This window comes from Tarenaya hassleriana, unplaced genomic scaffold (genome assembly GCF_000463585.1).
Source record: "Tarenaya hassleriana unplaced genomic scaffold, ASM46358v1 Cleome1, whole genome shotgun sequence".
In the NCBI taxonomy this organism is placed as follows: domain Eukaryota; kingdom Viridiplantae; phylum Streptophyta; class Magnoliopsida; order Brassicales; family Cleomaceae; genus Tarenaya; species Tarenaya hassleriana.
The window spans coordinates 10,655,769-10,677,293 of record NW_010960187.1 but is presented as its reverse complement, the minus strand read 5'-3'; the positions used below and the strand labels follow the sequence as shown (position 1 = coordinate 10,677,293).

The 21,525-nt window shown below is 39.7% G+C and overlaps 4 protein-coding genes and 1 long non-coding RNA gene across 7 annotated transcripts; 1 reads left to right on the top strand and 4 right to left on the bottom strand.

The window, feature by feature from the left end:
* Nucleotides 1–1,471: 1,471 nt before the first annotated feature.
* Nucleotides 1,472–2,471, bottom strand: LOC104822868 (protein CHLORORESPIRATORY REDUCTION 7, chloroplastic). The gene is made up of 3 exons (XM_010554229.1): nucleotides 2,360–2,471; nucleotides 2,089–2,231; nucleotides 1,472–1,968 (listed from the first exon to the last, which is right to left on the bottom strand). Exons 1-3 carry the CDS (start codon nucleotides 2,412–2,414, stop codon nucleotides 1,690–1,692), a joined length of 477 nt encoding a protein of 158 aa, XP_010552531.1. The 5' UTR covers nucleotides 2,415–2,471; the 3' UTR covers nucleotides 1,472–1,689.
* A 2,757-nt stretch (nucleotides 2,472–5,228) lies between these two features.
* Nucleotides 5,229–6,989, bottom strand: LOC104822862 (phenolic glucoside malonyltransferase 2-like). Its single transcript, XM_010554225.2, has one exon. The coding sequence runs from the start codon at nucleotides 6,744–6,746 to the stop codon at nucleotides 5,358–5,360; it is 1,389 nt and encodes a 462-aa protein (XP_010552527.1). The 5' UTR covers nucleotides 6,747–6,989; the 3' UTR covers nucleotides 5,229–5,357.
* Nucleotides 6,990–10,875: 3,886 nt separating this feature from the next.
* LOC104825769 lies at nucleotides 10,876–12,907 on the bottom strand. Its single transcript, XM_010558141.1, has 3 exons — nucleotides 12,073–12,907; nucleotides 11,004–11,856; nucleotides 10,876–10,912 (listed from the first exon to the last, which is right to left on the bottom strand). Exons 1-3 carry the CDS (start codon nucleotides 12,905–12,907, stop codon nucleotides 10,876–10,878), a joined length of 1,725 nt encoding a protein of 574 aa, XP_010556443.1.
* Nucleotides 12,908–15,906: 2,999 nt separating this feature from the next.
* Nucleotides 15,907–19,561, bottom strand: LOC104822857 (protein LONGIFOLIA 1-like). The gene is made up of 5 exons (XM_010554221.1): nucleotides 19,301–19,561; nucleotides 18,944–19,002; nucleotides 17,612–18,877; nucleotides 17,381–17,531; nucleotides 15,907–17,036 (listed from the first exon to the last, which is right to left on the bottom strand). Exons 1-5 carry the CDS (start codon nucleotides 19,425–19,427, stop codon nucleotides 16,234–16,236), a joined length of 2,406 nt encoding a protein of 801 aa, XP_010552523.1. The 5' UTR covers nucleotides 19,428–19,561; the 3' UTR covers nucleotides 15,907–16,233.
* LOC104822847 lies at nucleotides 18,795–20,416 on the top strand. Of its 3 annotated transcripts, XR_773264.1 has the most exons (4): nucleotides 18,795–18,887; nucleotides 18,982–19,064; nucleotides 19,554–19,667; nucleotides 19,947–20,416. It is a non-coding gene; the product is annotated as an uncharacterized LOC104822847 (long non-coding RNA). The 3 variants fall into 3 exon arrangements; XR_773263.1 differs by having other exon boundaries at nucleotides 19,554–20,416; XR_773267.2 differs by lacking the exons at nucleotides 19,554–19,667; nucleotides 19,947–20,416 and adding an exon at nucleotides 19,283–19,394.
* The last annotated feature ends 1,109 nt before the right edge of the window (nucleotides 20,417–21,525 follow it).

The window sequence follows — 21,525 nt, the reverse complement described above, 5'->3', positions numbered from 1 at the left end:
AACTTTAGATAGTGAGTTATATGCCGGGAGGTGATTTCTCTATTTTTGTTGCTTGACGATTCCCGAATACAGATTCAATATCGTGATTCTCGCATGCTTAGCATATACCCATACACGCGAATACGGTCCCGACACCCACGGTCATCTTTGCTTGATAGTTACACGTTTTTATTTGCTTTCTTATTTTAGTTATTTTAGATTCCACATACTTCCACCATTACTTTCACTTGCTTGCTTTGATTTAGTTTCGATTAGGGTTTAGATTTAGCATCCGGTCCTTGTGTTCGACCCCGTGTTACGACGATCCGTATCCTTGCGGTGAGTTGTGAATCGGGTTATAGATTTTAGACTCGATACACACGTACCAGCGATCTCGATGAAGAGATTTTTATGAAATTACCACCAGGTTATACTCCTCCATCTGATGTCACATTACCTCCTGATGCCATTTGTCGTCTCCGAAAATCTCTTTACGGACTCAAACAAGCATCAAGGCAGTGATTCCTCGGATTAGAAATTGCTCGCAACAAGGAAGGTATTGAAATCTGTAAGCGGAAATACTGCATTGAGTTACTCTCTGATGTTGGATATTCGGGTTGCAAACCTGTTTCGATAACCATGGATGCTAATGCTCGCCTTAGCAGTGATTCTGGTAATCCATTATCCGAAACTACAACATATCGCAATCTCATTGGTCGACTACTCTAACTGACGGTAACTCGACCGGATATCTCATTTGCTGTAAATAAACTTAATCAATTCGTCTATGCCTCTACAGATTTAAATCTGAAAGCTGCATACAAGATTCTCCGATATTTGAAAGGGAATCTTGCCCAAGGTCTGTTTTATGTCAGTTCATCTGATCTTCGCCTCACATCTTTTGCTGACGCAGATTGGGCGTCGTGTCCTGATTTACGGCTTCAATCTCGGGTTTCTGCATCTTTCTTGGCCCTTCCCTTATCTCCTGGAAGGCCAAGAAACAACACATGATATCTCGAAGCAGCACAGAGGTTGAATATCGTGCCATGGTCAATGCAACTTGCGAAGTTATTTGGCTAGAACACATTCTCGTTGATCTGCATATCCCGGTTTCTACCCCGATCAATTTGTTTTGTGATAACAAATCTGCCCTCCACATTGCATCTAACTCTATGTTTCATGGACATACGAAACATATTGAGTTAGCTTGCCACTTGGTTCGTGATCGAATCAAGACAGGGCGGCTTCATCTGATGCACGTGAAATCTGATTGCTAGTTAGCTGATCTCATGACTAAGCCTCTCTCTGCCACACTTTTTCATTCTTTGGTGCATCGTTTGCAAGTTTCAAGTCTCTACCTTCCTGAGCTTCGGCTATTGGAAGACAAATCACGTGAGGATGCTAAAGTCGCAGTGCACAAAGAATCAACACAACAAAAGGATAGTACAGACAGTACTGGCAATAACAATAACGGCTGAGGAAACAACGGAAAAACTATCTTGGATAATGATATTTTCTTTTTGGTTACATACATGTATAGATTAGTTTCTTTATATACAAGCACTAGCACTGTATACAGAAATAGTAACACTTGAAAAATACATATCAAGAGAGAAATTTCCTTCTTCTTCGTCTCTGCAACCTTCTAGGTTGTTAATAAAGAAGGGTTTTTTTTTCATACAAAAGAAACAAAACCCTAAGCAATGTACATCACTCGAGACGAACTTGGTACCATTGGACCGAACCAACTTCGCCATGGATTTCGAGCTCACAGACAGATCTGACCAAATATTCGACGGCGTCATCGATGTCTCGGAATCTTGCCAGATCAGGAGGCAGTGAACCCTCCGGCCAGCTCTCCAGCCACCCTCTCAGCTTCTCCTTCAGCTCATCCTCCGACACGAACTGCTCCTCTTGCCCCGCTTCTAACAACACGTACGTCTCCGAGTTCGAATGCACTCTCCTCCTCCTCACTGCCCAAACCCTACCCTGTCGAAGTTCCATAAACAAAAATCGATTCTTTTATTTTGATCTATACTTTTATATTGTCATTCGTCAATTTATTATTTCACTCATATATATTTGGATAGGAAAGCTTAAAACACGTACTCTCAAATGGTTCTTGCCCTTGCTCGTAGCCGCATTCTTGTACAACATTGTGCAACATACGCGATTCCGGTTTCGAATCATGTTTTTCGAGTTTATAAGAAGATAATTCTTGAATTGAAGACGATTTGTGGAAACCCATTGATCTGAAAACAAAGAAAAACGACATTCTCGATCGGCAGTTGTAATTCACAATTCCTTTGTATTCGGTTCAAATCGAGGGGTGAAAATGCAAGAAACTAAAGATAGGGGGAGGAAAAAGCGTAGAGCTTACAGTTGAAGGACTGAACTCCATTGTTAAAAACCTGTTTCTGTAGCAAACTCTCCATATGGATTTCACAAACTCCTCCTCAAATCTTCTCGAAATATCTCAAGGAAAACCATAAACTTTAGGATAAGATGATACATATGGCGACGACGCACCAAGAGATCACATAATTACATAAGTGCCCTTGGATCCTTAATGGGCCAGTAATAGGCCCAATTGAGGCCCGGTTAATGATCGTATTATGCAACTTATAAGCAGAAGCCTCACCAAAGGTGAATAAAATTTCCCTTTTCGTTAGTCGTACTTTATAATGATAAAATTTTTAATAAATAAATGCGTTTTTGGTCACCCACTAAATTCTGTTCATCTACCCAAATAATCACCTACATAAATGATAATAGTTATTCTAAAATGGTTATTTTCTTAAGACTATAGTTCATTTGAATTGATAGATGCTTAAATTTGGTTGCGTATTTCTCACGGAATCATAAATTTTGTTGAAACTAAAAATTAAAATTAAAACGGGCATATATATACACACACATATATATATATTATATAAGGAAGCGGGTTGTTGTGCTAATTGTTCCTGCGAAAATTACTCTAAATAAAACAAAATTATCGTTTAATCAAGTCCTAGGATTAGAAGTGTTAAACCTTCCCGCCTCACAGGAACATTTGTAACAAAAAAAAAACCGACTAGCCAAAAAGAAGAAGAAAAAAAAAAAAACTCATTCCGAGATTGTCTCTTGTCCCGTGGCTTTGTCCACGAGATTCCTTAAACGTATATAAATCACCATTAGAGGGCTTTAAATAAAGCATTCAACCCTTGATTGATTTTGGATTAAGGGTCGTATATATATATTTAATTTATTTTTTTATTAATTCTTCCAAGAAATACTTCTAAAAAGATTACTGTGGCGACCAAGAGCTCTATCGAATCAAGTAAGTGTCACTGATTTCTTAATTGAATCGATGTAAAAAAAATCCTTTCTTTTGGAATCGATGCATAAATTTGAGACATGTTAACCAAAATGAACCGGTTTTTTTCTTTCGATAGTAATAACCGGGATTCAGGCATGGATTACGTACTGAAGACCGGTTACGATCCAGACCGGATTCCGCCCTCGGTTTTTGCCACGACGGCGTCGACACAAGAATGGAGTCTTGCATCAAACGATTCATTGTTCAGCATTCACATTGACAACATTATATTCTCTCCGAGTCGTGTGATACCACTCTACAACTCCGGAGAGTTGACCAATTTTGATCAACTTAACAACTATAAAACCGGTTATGACAAAACCGCTTCGACCGACATGACCAAAGTTCATGCACATACGGAAGAGATAACCGAACCGGAGATAACCGAACCAGAGACCGAGATTCGAGAAGTCTTAATAGAATCTAAACCGGATTCCCAGCGTGAAACACGGCGGTCTCCGATCAAATCCTCTCGTACAATTTGCAATTACAAGAGCAAACACTCCTTCTCATTCACCATGTAAGTCGGTATACCCGGTTTAGGTAAATCGTACTTAACCGAACCAGAAAATGGCCTTTTGGTTATTTGTGTTCAACACTGTCACCTTTCATTTTCGTGTTTCCAGATTTCCGAAAGACCCCCGGAGACGAAACTCGCCTAGAAAAGCGAAAATCAAGATCTGTAAACCGGAGATTTCAAGACCCGATTCGAGGTCGGTTAAGGGGACACACCCGAAAGGCCCGAAAACCGGTGGTCGAGGCTGGTTTGCTTGCTTCTTTTGTTTTTCCGTGGAGGATTGATATAGTTATATATTCATGATGTGAGTAACGGTGTCTTTTTGCTTAGACATCTCAAATACTAAAAATAAGAAATTTTCATAAAAAAAAATACTCCCGTGTATCTAAATGTACGGTATAAATGTATCAATTTCGAAATTACTAAATAAACATCAAACTTTGATCAATTTATATCAAATGGATACCAAATCATGACGTTAACAATGTAAGCTATACGTTATATAGATATCAAATTGGTAATATATATTGACCAAATTGAGATATTTATATAGTGTATTTGGACAAATTTACCATATTTTTCCTGATAAATATATCTCGACCTTAACCGGTTTTTCCCAACCGAAATCCGAGCGGTACATCTCTAACCGGCTCGACCCGGCTACCGACCCGAATTGCGTCCCTGGTTTATCGCAATCGAACCCCTCTTGGAAGGCCTCGTATATTTCATCTACCTTTCGTGAGCCAATCAGATCGGTGAGGATTTCGACCGCCATTACAAACCCAATTTTTTCTTCCGAAAATGCCCTCGCCGTCTGGTTCGTACCAACCTACCGGGAACAAGCAGTTTCCGAAGTAAGTCTCCGGCACCGGCGGGTTCAACCGGTGCCTGAAGTCGGCGACGACGACGAAGGCGATGGGTCTGTGCGCGTGGTGTTACGTTTCCATTTTTTCCACTTCCTAAACTATAGATTTGAAACATAGAATTTGGTATTTAGCTGGGTCTTTTATTATTATTATTATTATTATTATTATTTAAAGTTGCATCTCTATTCTAATTCTAAACATACTAGCAAAATGTAACAATTAATACAAAAATTAAATAAACAATGTATTCTCCAACTTTTTTTAGATAACCGTACTCATACGGCCGTTAGGTCGGGAATCAATCAAATGATTTGGAATATATATATTTTTTTCAAATTTGAAATTCAAATTTGAGAGCGAGCCTTTTATGAAATGAACCAGATGTATTCTTTGATCTTTTTGTCTATTGCTAATAAGTTATAACAAGGAAAATGGCGGACCAAGGGTCATTCATTGAATTTTAAAACTGTAATTAGTATATGTTATTAATCAGCCTCCAAATCCAAACGACAATAACCAACAAATAACATCATAAATTGAAACGAGGACATGGGCAAATGTTGAAACTAATAGAATGTGGAACATTGTCCACAAATACAAGACCCATATGTCATGAAAAACATTTTTTTTTTTTGGTCTATTTCGGAGTCAGACCATTTCTAAAGAAAGAAACTAATTTTTCCATTTCACTCTTTTCCAAACACAACCCAATCTCCACCCCACCTGTCTCATCTCTTCTCTCCGCCAATGAAAACGCTCCGTTCTGGTCTATGGACACGACCTCTACCTTCACCGGTTTGCCCCACCCGAAATCCGACCCGTAAAACCCTAACCGGGTCGACCCGGCTACCGACCCCAACTTCGTGTCCGGTTTCAGCCTCCTCGCTCCCTCCACCATCTCCTCGAAGATTTCCTCTATCCCTCTCGAACCTAATCTCTTGACCAAGTCGCTAAGGATCTTGACCGCCGTGATAAAGCCATTCTCTTCCGAAAATGCCCCCGTGTTTGCGTCGTAGCAACCCACCGGAAACACACAGCTTCCGAAGTACGTCGCTGGGGACGGCGGATTTAACCGGTCCCTGAAGTCGGCGACGAAGCCGAGACATGCGGACGTGTCCGCGCCGCCTCCACGCGCCTTCACCATGCATGTCCACACGTATGCGTACGTGACGACAAAAGTTGACAAGTGATAATAATCTTGTGATGATGACTCGTTCTTGACTCGCTCCCGGAGTTTCTCGATGTCCTCCCGAGTCAGCTCGAGCGTGACCCGGACGACTTCGCTACTGATTTCCCTTCCCGGCAACGGCTTCAAGCTTCGTGCTTTGGATTTGTCCTTCAAGATAGATGACAACAGCTCCAACATCTTCGTATCGAGTCCTGTTGGGTACTTGATGACCGTACGATCGAAACACGGAGATAGATCGTCCGGCAGAGAGTCAAAGACTTCAGATCCACGTTCCCTGTTGCAGATGTGAGCCCAAGATTTAATAAACATGCTTGCCGTTTTGCCGTCGAGAACGGAATGGTGTGCTGTCATGCCGATGCAAAATCCTTGGTTGGGGAACAACGTGATTTGCAGAGAAACGACGGAGGCAGAGTCATCGGAGGCTGGTAACTCGGGAACCAACTCGCGTACCTCGGTTTCCTGACGTTGCTCATCGCCGGAAAGATGATCGAAGTCTGCGTCGGTTTCGGCGACCGTCACCGAAACGGCGTCGTTTCTGGAGGCCACGATGCTCGGCTTCGACTCTTGTGGGTCCCACGTGATGCGGCCGGCGAGTGGGATGTAATGGAGTAGTACGAGGGAGAGAGAGCGCTTGAGCTTAGGGAGAACGACGGAATCGAATGACTCGCGAGTTAGCTCGGTGAGTCTGTAGAAGAAGACTCGTTCGACGGGGTGAAACCTTATCCACATCAAATCGAAGAAGGTGAGGTGGAGACTGACCGAGTCGACCGTGCTACGAGACAAGACAGAGTCAGTGGCGGGGCGGACTCGAGCTATCTCGGTAACTTTCAGAGCCATCGAATCCGAAGTGACCGAGTTATACGGAGTCAGTGATCCTTGTTTTCTTTTATAGATATGTGGAGAACGATATCACGTACGTTTGTCACGTTTCTAGTGGTGTGGAACGAGAACACGTACGCATGATTCGCATGCCAAGCACTTGTACGTCAAGCGCATACATACGTTACACAAAAATGTAATTAGAATATATTAAAATCTTGATGTTTGATATATAGGATAAGTTATCTAATGCAAAACGTTTAATATTCAATGTTCAAAATTAGGTGTGGGCGTTTCACGATTCGGTTCGGAATTTTAACGGTTCGGTTCGGAAACGGTTTATTCGGTATTATAAAATTTGTACCAAATTAGTACCGTATATTATTCGGTTCGATTCGGTTCGGTATTATGACGGTTCGGGACGATACGGTACTAATAAATAAGTACCAAATAAGAACCGAAATAAAAACGGTTCGGAACGGTTCGGGACGGTTCGGGACGGTTCATGACATATTTATAATTCATATAATATAAAAGTAAAGAGATTCAACATAATAATTTTATACAACAAAACAAAAATTTCGAACTTATAAACTTGGAAAAAATTCAACATTAATCTCAATGCATTATGCAAACAAACTCTTAATATTAGTAAATATCATAATTAACTATTAATATTAAATATTTTTTAATTAAAAAATAAAAATCCCGAAATACCGTACGGTATTTCCCGAACCGAACCGAACCGTTCCCGAACCGTTCGGTATTTTTATATAATACCGAACCGAACCGAAACCGAATTAATCGGTTCGGTACGGTTCGGGACCAGATTTCCGAACCGAATTGCCCACCCCTATTCAAAATGCATCGAAAATAAAAATAAGTATCCGAAAAAAAAACATAAACTTTGTCTTTTTCTAAATAACTAATTTAGATCAAAATCATCATCTTAATTTTCATCATCATCTATACCGATATCTTTTTCTTCTTTATTCATCAATGTCAAATTTGTTTCATCAGCAATATCATTTCCTTTATTCAGGAAAGTGTGAGACCATCTTGTGCAATTGTTGATATTGAATCTCTAGCTAGTAGAATAACTTAATTCACCGATCCCTCCTGTAATATCAATTTGACTCAATATAAGACAAACGTCATCATTGAATACAAAATCATCGTCATCCAACGAATTACCTTTTATTCTTCCAAATATCCATTCATTACTCAAATTCATCTCGCAATCCGGAGCATCACAAGTAAGGCTAAAGATTTTCATTGCAAACGTTTGAAGATTAGGAGTCAAAGATCCAAAAGAATACCACCATTTCACTAATAAAAATAAAAATTAATAAATTATATTAATTTCTAAACATAAAAAAGATGTAATCCATATATACTTTTAACTTTTTTATTTATATTTTAAAATTTAATATTTGGAGAATGAGTATTCTTTGATCTAATAGTTGCAGGTAGACCGAAAAGACCGTCTGTAGATTTGTATGCTTCTAACTCGTTTATGATATTGTCTTCAGCTTCAACGGTATGAGATAATCTTTCAATGCATTCAAAGATACCCTTCATAACTTCTTCACAACTAGAATACAGATTATCGTAATAGAGACTGGGGTTTAGAAAATAACCGGCAGCATGCAAAGGCCGATAAAGCTCGTAACCCAATCTCTTATCAATATACTCAAATGTTATCTTATATTGTTCATCATCCGATCTAAAACTCGCACTAATAGTCTCTTTTGAGCTACATTTTTGTGCCCACTCCTTTTTGTGCACATTTATATGGGGTTTTAACCCTAATAACCCACTTGGGTCGCAGCAATTTCAGGGTACACCACCGAAAAAAAAAAAAAAAATTTGCGACCTTATTACGACTAATATATAACTAATATACCACTAAAATAAGAGTAGTTTATTAGTCGTAATAAGTTGTATATTAGTTATATATTAGTCGTAATAAGGTCGCAATTTTTTTTTTTTCGGTGGTGTACACTGAAATTGCTGCGACCCAAGTGGGTTATTTGAGTAATATTCCCCATTTATATGCATTTGGGTATGGTTTGCCTCCTCTTTAAGAAGCAAAACTTTTAACTCATGCATGGTATAGATACCTTCAACCCCGTACCATATTGTCCAATACTTTCGAACATCTCTCTAAAACTTGGATAACTAACTGTATTGAATGGAATCCCGGCATCGTAGAAAAATCTACGAGAATTCGCAGGCACATCCGTTGGACTCTTCATTCTTGGTTTTTTGGGAACAAACTCTTCCTCATCCTCATCTAAACCATCATCGGATTGAGAATCAACCAGAATTTTATGCAATGTTTAACTTTCAATCTTTGAAGTTGCATTTTTCATCATAAAATCGATACTTCTCATCTCACACGCTCAGAACAAGGACATTTGATCACATTTCTAAATCCCCCAACTAAGTGTTGTTTCAGTCGTTGAACTCCTCCCTTGATAACTTTACCACAGAATGCACACGTAAAATTAGTTCGGTTATTAAGATCTTTTGTACCATATTTATACGCATGATCCGTAGAAGTCATCGGAGCACTTTTTGATGCCATTATCTCTGCAAAACAATATTTTTCATTTTATATTTTATTTAAATAAAAATAAACATAACAACTGGGAAAAAAACAAATAGAAAAGTAAATACAGTAAAACTCGAATATTTTTGGTGTTGATCACATCAGATGTTCTCGACTCTTAGGATGAAAGGAAGAAGACGATCAGTATTATCTGAATATATATATATACATTACAAAGTTTTACTGTAAAAAAACTTTCAATCAGAAACTTTTGGTGATTTGTCAATCAGAATTTTTTGGTGATTTTTGTTTTTTAAAGGTAGAATGTAAATTATTATTGGAATGTTAGGGTTTACATTAATCAACTAACAAAATAAACTTTTAAGAAAAAAAAAACCCAAGAAAAGATCCATTGTTTACCATATTTTATAGTTTTCTTGGGTTTTTTTTTTCTTAAAAGTTTATTTTGTGAATTGGGGATTAGTTTGCTCGCCTAAAAGTTGCGGTGGACTTGGTATTCGATCGATGCAAAGATTTAATAGAGCTTTTCTGATGAAATTGGCGTTCAAATTCCTTACATGCAATGATGAGTTATGGGTCCAATTATTAAGATGCAAATACGTGGCTCGATCATTTGGCAAGGCATAAAATCGATGTGGCAGTCAATGAGGGGTGGTTGTGCAAACTTGGTACAAGATGGAAAGAATACAGATTTCTGGCGTGATAATTGGGTTGAGAGAGATAAACCTCTAATAGGGTATGTGCAGGAGGAAATACGTGCTTGTATTTCTCCGATATCAGTGGTGGATTTTGTATCTACCGAGGGGTCGTGGATATGGGATAATTTTGCAACACTCATTCCTCATGCCACGTGTCTAAGAATTGCGAGTCAACCCCCTCCTAGACAGTTTGCAGGTACGGATCAGATAATATGGAGTGGTTCTCAAAATGGAAGTTGTTCAGTTAAAAGTGCTTATATGTATTTATGTCTAGATATAAAGAATTATTCTTCCTCAATCTGGTTGAAAGTGTGGAGATGGAAAGGTCCTGAGAGAATAAGAGTCTTCCTCTGGCTTGTATTGCATCAGAAGCTTATGACCAATTTCGAAAGAGTGAAACGAAATATTGGTCACAATAAAAACTGTCCCATGGGCTGTTTGCAGGAAGAATCTGTATTACACGTGTTAAGAGATTGTAGGATAGCGAGACAAATATGTACGAAGCTTGTCAACTCCTCGGATCAATCGGCTTTCTTCTCGAGCGGATTCTTGGACTGGTTTGAGAGTAACCTGAATAGCAGATGGAAGTTTCACTTGTTGTCATGGAGCGGTATTTTTGGGATTACTTGTTGGTTTCTTTGGCGTTGGAGAAATGAGTTAATCTTTCAACATAGAGGTCATCCCAAGAGAATGGAACAGATAATACTCGGGTATGCTAAGCAAATTCATGAACTCGAAACAGCTAACCCGATAGCCTCCACAAAACGACCCAGAATGGAGAGGTACATTTACTGGACGGCACCTCAGCCCGATGTAGTGAAAGTTTTTTTTTGGTAAAATGTGATTGAATATTCATATGTGTAGTAGCAAAAATTTACATCCAGTCCTTAACTATGACTGCTCGTAGCAACCTAATACAAGGAGATCCCATGACAAAATGATTCAAAAGCTGGACTAAAGTAACCCAGAGTAAAGTAACCCAGACGCTACAACAAAAGTTACATTCTCAAACGATCAGTTAGGAAATACCAATGCTCCAGCAGAAAATTGTTGTCTGTAGCCCTCCTCTCCTTCATCGAGAGTAGTAAGTTCCGCATCGTCTTATCCAAGCGCCTACGCAATATATCTATCGGCTTCGTTATGTTCCAAAATATCCTGTTGTTACGCTCATTCCACAGCAGATGTACCGTCACTTGTAGGATCAGTTTCGAGAGAATTTCCCTGTTTTTGCCCCTGTCATTTCCAGCCTGAGTAATCCAAGAATGACAGTCGTATAGATTATCCGGCGGCGAACTCCAACAGCAAGAAGCAAAATAGAGCCATAGATTGGCACTATAAGAGCACTCGAAGAAAAGGTGGTGGTGGGATTCCTCCTCTACTCCACATAACACGCACTTGTCATCCGTTTGTAGACCCCATCGACGCAATCGATCCCTAGTAGGGAGTCGCTGCTGCATGGTCTGCCAAAGTAAGAATGCATACCTAGGTACAGACCCACGACACCATACCAATGAATGCCACTCAACCCTCGGTTTTGATTGACGGATCTGCTTCCACGTTTTGGCAGACGAGAAGAAGCGTTTGAAGTCGTGAGCTTCATGTTTCCACAACAAACTTTCGTCCCCAGCTTCTGCCGATGGGGGTCGGACTTCCGCCAGCGAGATAAGAAGCTCCTGTATGCTGTCCGATCTAGCCGGGGGAAGTGACCAATTTCCAGCAGACACAGCATCGGCAACCGTCGCATATCTGTTCAACCTCAAGAGACGGGGCCCAAGTTCCCCGACAAACTCAATCAAGGGACCGTGAGAGGTCCAGTTATACCAGAAAAGGGTAGATTTGCCATCTCCAATTTTCACTTTGATAAAATTGTGAGCCAAGGATTATATCGCCATAAGTTTCCTGAGATTCCAGGATGAAGACACTGTCTCGCTTGTGTCCCAAAACCCCCGCTGCTTGAAAATATTGTTCCTAGTCCATGCCACCCAAAGCGACCCTGATTTAGTAAATAACAACCAAATGAGTTTTAGCCGAAACACCGTATTGCAGTCAACCAGTTTGCGCAGACCAATACCCCCTTCCTCTTTGGGTAGACAAACAGTTTCCCATGCAATTCTGGCTCGTGACCTTCCCAACGAGTTGGACTTCCAGAGAAAATTAGAACATAAGCTATCGACTTGCTTCAACACAAATTTCGGTAGCAGAAAGATCATGCTCCATGAGTTGATGAGTCCATATACAACAGAAGATATGAGCTTAATCTTCCCAGCATATGAAAGGCTCTTGTTTGCCCAATGCTCGATCTTACTTTTGATTTTGTCAATCAGCGGCTTGTAGTCCCGTTTGGAGAGTCTGGAATAGCTTAGAGGTACACCCAAGTATCTGACTGGGAGAGATCCCAGATTCAACCCTAAGTTTGCGGAGATCTGGCTTTTCTCTTCTTCTCCAACACCACCCATGAATATTTCAGACTTCAAAGGATTTATATGCAAGCCCGAGTACTCACTAAAGCTGCTCAGGATTCGTTTAATTTGCAGGACAGAACTTATGTCAGCATTTGAGAAGATCATGACGTCATCAGCAAAGGAGAGGTGAGTGATGACGGGAATTTGGCATCGGGGGTGGAGCTTAAAGAGCTTGCTTGCAGCCCCTCGGTCTAGCATGCGAGATAACACTTCCATGGACAATATAAAAAGATAGGGTGATAGTGGATCACCCTGTCGCAATCCACGTCTGCCTTTGAAATACCCCGCTAATTCACCATTCAGTGATATGGAGAATTTAGGGGTAGTGATGCACATTTTGACCCAGTTGACAAACATCATCGGTAGCCCTATAGCCCTTAGTATCCTCAAGATAAACTCCCAGCTTAAAGTGTCAAAAGCTTTGCGTATATCCAACTTAATCATTGCACTTTTCCGCAGCCCTTACGGTTGTAGTCACGAACAAGTTCCGTAGCCAACATGATATTTTCCAGCATTAGATGACCCCGCACAAAGGCTACCTGATTTCCAGAGATCACAGTCTGCATGATTTTCTTCAGTCTCTGAGCAAGAATGGTAGAAATGATTTTGTAGATAACGTTACAACAACTTATCGGTCTGAATTCCGATTGGATTAGTAGTGAAAGTTAATACGGATGGAAGTGTTCGGGGTCATCTTGGTCTTGCTTCAACAGGAGGTATGATTAGAGATCATTGGGGTAATTGGCTGGTGGGTTTCTCTTCGAACCTTGGGATATGTTCAGTTTTCAGAGCCGAAACTTGGGGACTCCTTCTTGGTCTAAGATTGGCTTGGGATCGTGGGGCAAGAAAAATCGCGGTAGAGGTGGATAACCAGGTCTTGATTACCGCTATCCAAAATTATCGAGGGGAATCTTCAATTGAAGGATCTATGATTGCTGAGATTCAAGAGTATTTAAGGAAGCCTTGGAACATATCATTAAACCATATCTTCAGAGAAGCTAATTCATGTGCCGATCATCTAGCTTTCATAGGACATACGCTACCTTGTGGTCTCACTCTCTTTGAAGCTCTGCCTCCCCAAATGGTTCAACTTTTAATGGTAGATAAGATTGGTGTCTCTTATAATAGATTGGACAAAGTGTAATTGATTAAAGTTTTATCGTTTATATAAAAATAATAATAATAATAATGGAGCGACTTTACAAGTCTACGTGAGGGAAATATTACTCAAATAACCCACTTGGGTCGCAGCAATTTCAGTGTACACCACCGAAAAAATTTTTTTTTTTTTTCAATTTTAACCCACTTTTCGGTTGGAAAAGTCCGAAATATCCTTTTCGTTTTATTTTTTGCGACCTTATTACGACTAATATATAACTGATATACCACTAAAATAAGACAGATGATTTTTTTGTCACCTTTTTTAGAATCAATTGTAACTATATTTAGAATTAATTACGAAGTTGTAATAACGAAGTTGTTTTTGAACGGATAAAAATCGCGTATTCATTAAGGGTAATTTCGTCTTTTCATACGAAAAAAAAGTGTTATGTTTTTTCTGGTGTACACGTGTGCGAACCAAGTGGCTCTTTGAGTAAAATTCCCCTACGTGAGCCCTTTTACACATATTGATAGAAGAAACCGACAATCGAAAAATGGAAGGCAACTAAGATGGAGGAAGATGAATAAAAAAGATCCAGAAACTGCTTTACCAGTCGTTAGGTCAAAGGAAAACCCCTGTCTTCCTTCTCAAAAAATCCCAGTCGCCGTCGTGTTGATCAAAGAAAAATCCCAGTCGATCGTCTGGGGGTATGTGTGTGTTTTTTCTCTCTCTCTCTCTTGGTCAAATAAGGGTTTCTGTCGCCGGCTCTTCAGTTTCCTTTTCTGAAGAATTATTTTTGTTTTTGGTTACTTTCCTTCAAACGCCTCAATCAGGATGGAGGCGCGCCTCATGCCGCTTCCTGTAACTGGCAACGCCCGCGCTTTTTTGAACCAATATGAGGTAAGGGAAATGAGCAATGGAGGTGATAACTTTGGTTGCGGTAATTTAGCATTCTGATTCAATGGTTGGACGACGAATGAAAAATTGGAATGGGTCGGTGAAGAGGGATCATAACTTGTGGTTGAAGCATTTTGGTTTCCCTTCTGTTGAAACGAAGACGATGAGTTCTGATCTGCTGAAAAACTCCATTAAGGATCATGTTCTGCATGAAATGTTTGATCCAGGAATACAAGTGGCCTCCAATGAAATTCAAAATTGGGTATCGCGGGAAAATCGTTGGGTCTGTGTTTTAGGAATCAGGATCTTCAGAAGGCTTCCCCTTGCTATCCCTCCATGACAGCTCCGAGTCATATGCATGTGGCTGTATGTGTTTTCTTGCAAGTGAATAATTCTTTCCAATGGAATCTTCTTCTTCTCTTTTATGACTGATATGCTAAATGGGTGAATTTATAGATAGTTGTGCTCTTCGTTTTGTCAGCCTTCAATTTTCCGCCTTTTAGTAGTTTATTCTTGCTAGCTTCTATCTTGCTTTGACACCGAGCTTTATATGTTTTTGTACCAAACCAGACCCAGATTATGATCATGTGCTTCTGTATCATTTTTGTGAACATGATACGACGAGGATGGTGCTTCTATGTTAAAAAGGGTGATTCTTGATAGTTTTGCGCATCCTTAAGGTCCTCTATATGTATGTGAATGGTAATAGGTGTTAGATAGCTTGAGATAAACTTGTGGGTTTTCTGTTGTAATTTTTAGATTAAATGAATGGGGTTTGTTAATAATCTCTCAAGAGATTCACAATTATATATATTACGGATATGGTGGAGGAGTTAAATATTCGTAAATGATATAATATGGATCGGTGAAACACATATGTGTTTGGCAGTAAAGTTGTTCGACTCGTGAGTGAGGTATACCTCAATCCGAGTGAAGTAGAACTCAGTCTACATGACGAAAACGAAATGTAACTCGGTCCGTGTTAGACTTAACTCGGACCGTGTTGATTGTCTGAGTAAAAATTCGTTTTGCACAGAAATTTGACATGGCCCGAGTCAGAAGCAACTCGGATCATGTCAAGTGTAACTCGGTCCGTGTTAAAAGTGTGTGAGAAGTAACTCGGTCCGAGTCAGAAGTAACTCGGACCGTGTCAGTTTGCTGAAACACGAACTGATGCGATTCTTCGCATGAAAACTACAGATTTTACAACTTTTGTTGATGTCCTTTAGCATTTGATATACTAAAAATGCCAGAACAGGTTGGGTACAAAATCTAATCCTAATTGAGAGATTTTTGAGACCACTTTCGGAAGTTTCTTGCAAAAACTCTCCCGAAAGCTTTTGTTCATCTTTTTCTTCCTATTTCCTTGTCTGTGCGTTCTTGAACGAGCAATTCTAGAACGTATTTCTCTTCATTGTATCTCAGAATCGTATTCCGGTAGTCCTTGCTCAGAACGGACAGAATAACGGTTTTAGGAAAGTGTCCACACGCCTTGAAGAGATATCCGGTCCCTCGGTTCGATTTCGTTCTTGTTTTTTTTTTCCGTTGTTTTTCCTCCAGATTTCTAACATTTTCGTGCATCTTATTTCATTCAATGACCAATGATGGGAATTGGTCAAAACTTGTTTGGGGTTAGCAGCTAAAAAAAAACTGGACTGCTTATTTCTTGCCCGACCAATGTAATTTTCTTTTTCCCCAAAGGTGAAGCTGTCTTCTTGGCTTGATGAACTGGCAGAGGGACTAAACGGAATTTTTACCTCAACCGGGACCGTCAAGGAAGAAATCTTTTGTAAGAAAGCAGTCTTCTGTGATGCTTATAGGGTCTTGCTTTGTTAGCTTCTCTGTCGCCACTAATGATTTCACTTATTAGATCTTTGAAGATCAGCCTCTCAACATCCAATGCGATGCTGGGGATCTCTCCCTGTAAGTCTGTCCATTCTCGTTCTCGATACATAAGATCTTCCCGGAAGATGCTTTTCAGGCTATAACCTTCATCATGGAGTGTGCAGTTTGATTTATGAGCTTGTAGGCAGTCTATCTCAGAAAATACAATTTGCAGAATCATGTGTCCTTTGACCCTTTCGCCTGAGAGTATCCTTAGCTGGATGTGTCCCTTGAACAGTCCTTCGGAAACAATCATTTGTGCCAGAATCTCATTGACAGTATCAAATATAAGTTTTCGTTTCATCTTCTCCGAGTCTTGTGTCTGGCATGACCTGTTATATCTCACCCCATCTCTTGGAACCTCCATGTGCACCTCGTGTTGTTCAAGGGCAAGGAAAAGATCAGGATCGAGTGGAAGACGTGAAGGTTGAATCTGTGGGTTTTTCAAGCTGGATTCAGGATCTTCAAGGATACCTGATTTTGATAATATATCTGATATATATTTATGTTCTTTATGTTTACTCCCATATAGGACCGTTGTTTCTTGGACGAAAATTTCTTCTGGAGTTGAGTTGGCAAGCAGAATGTTTGGACCATTCTCAGATGATAGGCTGGGGGCTCTGGAGTGGCAGAAGTCACTTTGATCCTCTCGGTTCCAGCTTGTTTCCTTGGAGTTAAGGTGCTCCTCATCTGCAGTAAGAACATTTTAAATAAATTCAGTTACGTGGACTGTCCTGTCATTCCATCTATGGAAATTGTAGCTATCATGGTTCACTCAATTCCGGTTTGATTGCTAAAGCTCTTCTTTTGCTGAACTAGAAGCAACCGTTTTATATTTTTCATCTGGGTTCAATTGTTAGATACCGCCTTAAAGTAAATTATTTTACCTTTGTCGATATGCTGCGCGAGGGTTTCCCTATGGTGTTTCTAGTTCCTTAGGCTGATTTAGTAGTGTTAATACCTTGTAGGATCCATCAATGCTTTCCAAAGTTCATTAATTTTGAGAAAGAAATGTTAAAATGTAAGTGTCTTACCATCGGATGCATTTGTTATCTTCTTCAAAGGAGACAGTGGCTCATCATCGTAGAAAACCACATCGAGAATAGAAACAGGGCTCGGTTGTTCCTGGACTAGGTCCAAAGGGTCTGGCCTCGCCGTTTCTTCTCCAACTCCTGGGCTAGAATTCTGAATACACACAATAGACTGTTTTAGGTATGGAGTTCACTACTTACAAGTGTCAGAAGTAACGAGTTTTTTTTTCTCACCTCTTGTTTAGGAGTATATTGTTCAGAAGTGTCTCTGGCTTTCTCAAACTCATATTTTGGTGTAACAACAGCATTGGTGAAATGATCTATCTGATTTGTTCCGCTCTTTGGTTGCTTCGGAATAGGGATTCTTGCTCTGAGGTTTTGGATGGCGGAGCCGCCGGATTTCTTTGGTCCTTTACTATAATGTCGTGCCGTTTTGCTTGAGTCGGTCGAAGGAATGGCCTGACGATGTTTCTGATCCATACCTTGCTTCTTCTTCTTCTGCTGAAGACTATGATTTCTTGGCCTCTCAGCGGACTCAGAGATGGGCGAGTGATGCCCTCCGAGAGCCCGTGCCTTTTCTATTGGTCTCAGACTAGAATTCTTCTTCAAGTTGTGAAGTGGTTGACTGGAACTTCCTCTACGAAGGCTAGGACTTGAAGCTGAATCATCTTCTGTTTGCTTCTGTTTAAATTTTTCGCTGCTCGAATGTCTCTTGGGGAGTTTCAGGAGTGCATTTGATGTTGATTTGGGGGTAGAGCTACTAGCTTTCTTGTGATCAGAAGTGTTCACTCCAGGTTTAGCTGCTTCAGAGTTAGTGTGCTTCAGGGAACTAGTAAGGCGGTATTGCTTATTCTGATGTGTTCTTGAGAATCTTTGCATGGAATCAGGTTCAGGAAGCATTTCAATCCCCATTAGCCTGGCCACAACACCTGATGTTCTCCCACGGCTTTCCGGCTCTCGCTGCCAGTTCAGGAAGCAGGAGATCCTCCTACCTTGCTTGTGCTCATATTCCAAGCGATGGTTTTGTCTGCCGCAATGCCTTGGCTGCTCTTGCAACCTCATAATAGAAGTGGGTCTCATCTCGCTTTTGTCGGAGGAGAATCGAGACCTGTCCTTGAGTGGTATGGTCCAATATGATCCATCGTAAGAGTAAACTCGGTTCTTTGTGAATTTGGATTGAGCTAATGGCCTAGGAGAATCTATACAATTCAATGTTGAGGGGCCTTTTCCATCTTCACTCGTGCTCCTTGTCTTTACCCTTCGTGCTTCTCTGTGGATGGCGTCCTTAACAACATCCCGGAGGCCATTTGAGTTCCTACTCCAATGACGTGATTCATGGAACGTTCCATTTCCAGAAAAAGGTGGATCTAGTTGAGAGGTTCTGTGATAGGTATCAGCAGATGAGAAACTAGACAGACTCCGTGAAGAGGAAACAGAGCTTCTGGATGACAAAGAAGGGGCTCTCTGGCTCTTGTTTGCAGCCTTTGACGTTGGTTTCTCCTGAAATATGGTAAGGTTATTTAATCTTTCACAAACTCCATAAACATTAATTTTCTAGATTCTTACCGTAACCTCATGCATAGCTCTACTTATTTGTCTTCCAGATGTGCTGGCTTGTCTTTGTCCTGAGGAAAAAGTGCCAAAGTTTAGCTACTTGAAGATGGGAGTGCAATAACATTGAAGCATGGTAATTCATTGGTTTAAATTCCAGCTCGTTCTTTGAAAATTCATAGGTTTGAAGGATCATAAGAACTTCAAAACCTGATAAACTTGAATCAGAGATTGCTAGATTCTTTGGGACAGGAACTACAAGCAAAGACCATTAAGATGAAGAAATCACAATGCACTATAAGCTAATGTTCTTCTATATGGTTACTATATCTATTGGTATATAAATGGTATTAGATAAGGCTTCATGAATACCTGGTGTGAGCTTTGTATGGTGGCCGAAGCTGGCATTTTGTACGCTATGGAGCTGACGGCAGCCTTCAGTCTTGTTACGAATAGCTGGATTTTCATCAGATAAGGCGTACAGAATTCTTGCAGACATTTTTGTGTTTTTTTCCCTGTCTGAGAAGTATTTCACTGATGCTTGGATGATCTACAGCACATAACAAAGTACTGTTTTTTTGCTCTAAGTGTTGGTTGGTCTTTTTTTTTCCTTTTTTCTTTTTAGGGTTTCAGAGAATTTTCAGAGATGGTTTAAAAGAGAATGAAGGAGACAGGCTTGAAAGTTAAAGGGGAGATGCAGTAAACCCCACATCGTAATCTTCTAGCTATTTGCAGGGAGGTAAGTGTTCATGAAACATTGAAGATTTATGTCTCTTATGCAAAATGGAAAAATAGTAAATGTTTAAAGATTCCAATGCTTTAAAACATTCAATAGTGTCGGTCCCCCGAAACAATGATTTGAGTACTTCCCGGACAGAGAAGATAAAACTGATTATACGGTGTTCTAAACTAATCAATGGCTATTACACATAATGAGCATGCATTTACTACGAAAACTCCCGAGAGATTTCGATTAGTTGATGATTAGTTTAGTAATGTACATTGGATGATTCTTCAGTTCACAAGAAGAGATTAGAATGGTTCAAATGCCGAGGAACCAGTGTGACTGCAGAGCTTTGATGTTTCATTGGTAAATTCTGAGCAGAAGAAAGATGGGTATTATTCTTTTCTCTTTCTTTCTATGACAATGCGTTTGCAGATTGCTAATCAGCATATATGAAGGTATGTTTCGCCATTTCTTCATCTATACATACACTCAGAGCGCATATCAAAATATTATATATGCAAGATGTTTTCCATTCCCATCTTGTAGTGGTCTAGTGGTTATAGTCTTAGTAGTATAAACGGTTTGGGAACCACTTGCCCTAGAAGTCCCATGTTCGATTCCATAGATGGAGAGGAGGGGCAATTTAATTATTCTAAAGGCTGACTATGGATCTAACGGATTAGTTGGGCCGAAAACCCAGTAAATGTACTGGCTATCCAAAAAAAAAAGAAATATCTCATATGAATAATTCTGAACCATTTACTTGGACGAGACTAGTATTGGTATTTCTCCCTTATTGATGGTTTCTTTTTAGTCGTGTATATTTATACTCATATGATACAAAGTGGGTATACATGCATACACACAAATAGACCGATCTATATATGTATAGAAAGAGAAATCTTGTATGAGAAAAGCCATTATGATTGGTGTCAAATGAATGCAAGAAGAAAAGAGTTGGATATGGGCATGTGTACTCTTTATCAGATCTGAAAATCTATTTATTATGACCTTCTGGTTAATGTAAAAAATGGTCCCGATTCTCTTGGGTTCGGTTTTATATGTACGAACAAATATGAAGCGATGATTTGTCTTCAAGTGATATGATATATAATACCTAACCGGGATGGGGTGTTTGAGCCTTGAGCTGTAATGGCAAACAAAGAAGAGGACGAGATTGCAAGAAGAAAAAGTTGTGGGTCTAAAAATGTGGGATTTGGGAAGCAAGCGGACAAAAGAGAATAATGGGAAAAGTGTGGGGCCAAGAATGTAGAGTGGACCTGAGCATGTGGAGTCTGTCAGCTAAGTGGGATTCTTTCTTATGCAGTGAAAGCTGGCATTTTAGCTCCATCATCATATTATATATACATATATATACACCCACATATACGAATGAGGGTTAATGTTCATAACATTATTTTTAAAAAGGACATGCTCAAATAGAGATTAACCAAGTTCTTTGCATCTTTCAATGTCCTCAAAAGATTGAAAATCTATAAAGATAAAACAGATACAAAAAAAGGTATATATATATATATATATATAAATCGACAATTATTTGGGATGAACTTTTTAACACATGCCATGTTGGATATCATCACACCCGTTTTTGGTGACTTCTTGTTTGTAATCATCTGAAAAATTCCTCTCATGGGTCCATTCCCTTGGTTCAATTCAATGTTTTATTCATCCTTTTATTTTATTTTTTAATGTTCTTGATATTGGCCATCATCTTTTATTTTATAGAATTTGCATACAAGTTTTATTATCATCTTCAGTTTAAACATGTTAGAAAACAGTGTGCCAGACGTTAGAGAACTACTGAAATTTTATTTTACAGAATTAATTGGCAATCTATATAACGAGAAAT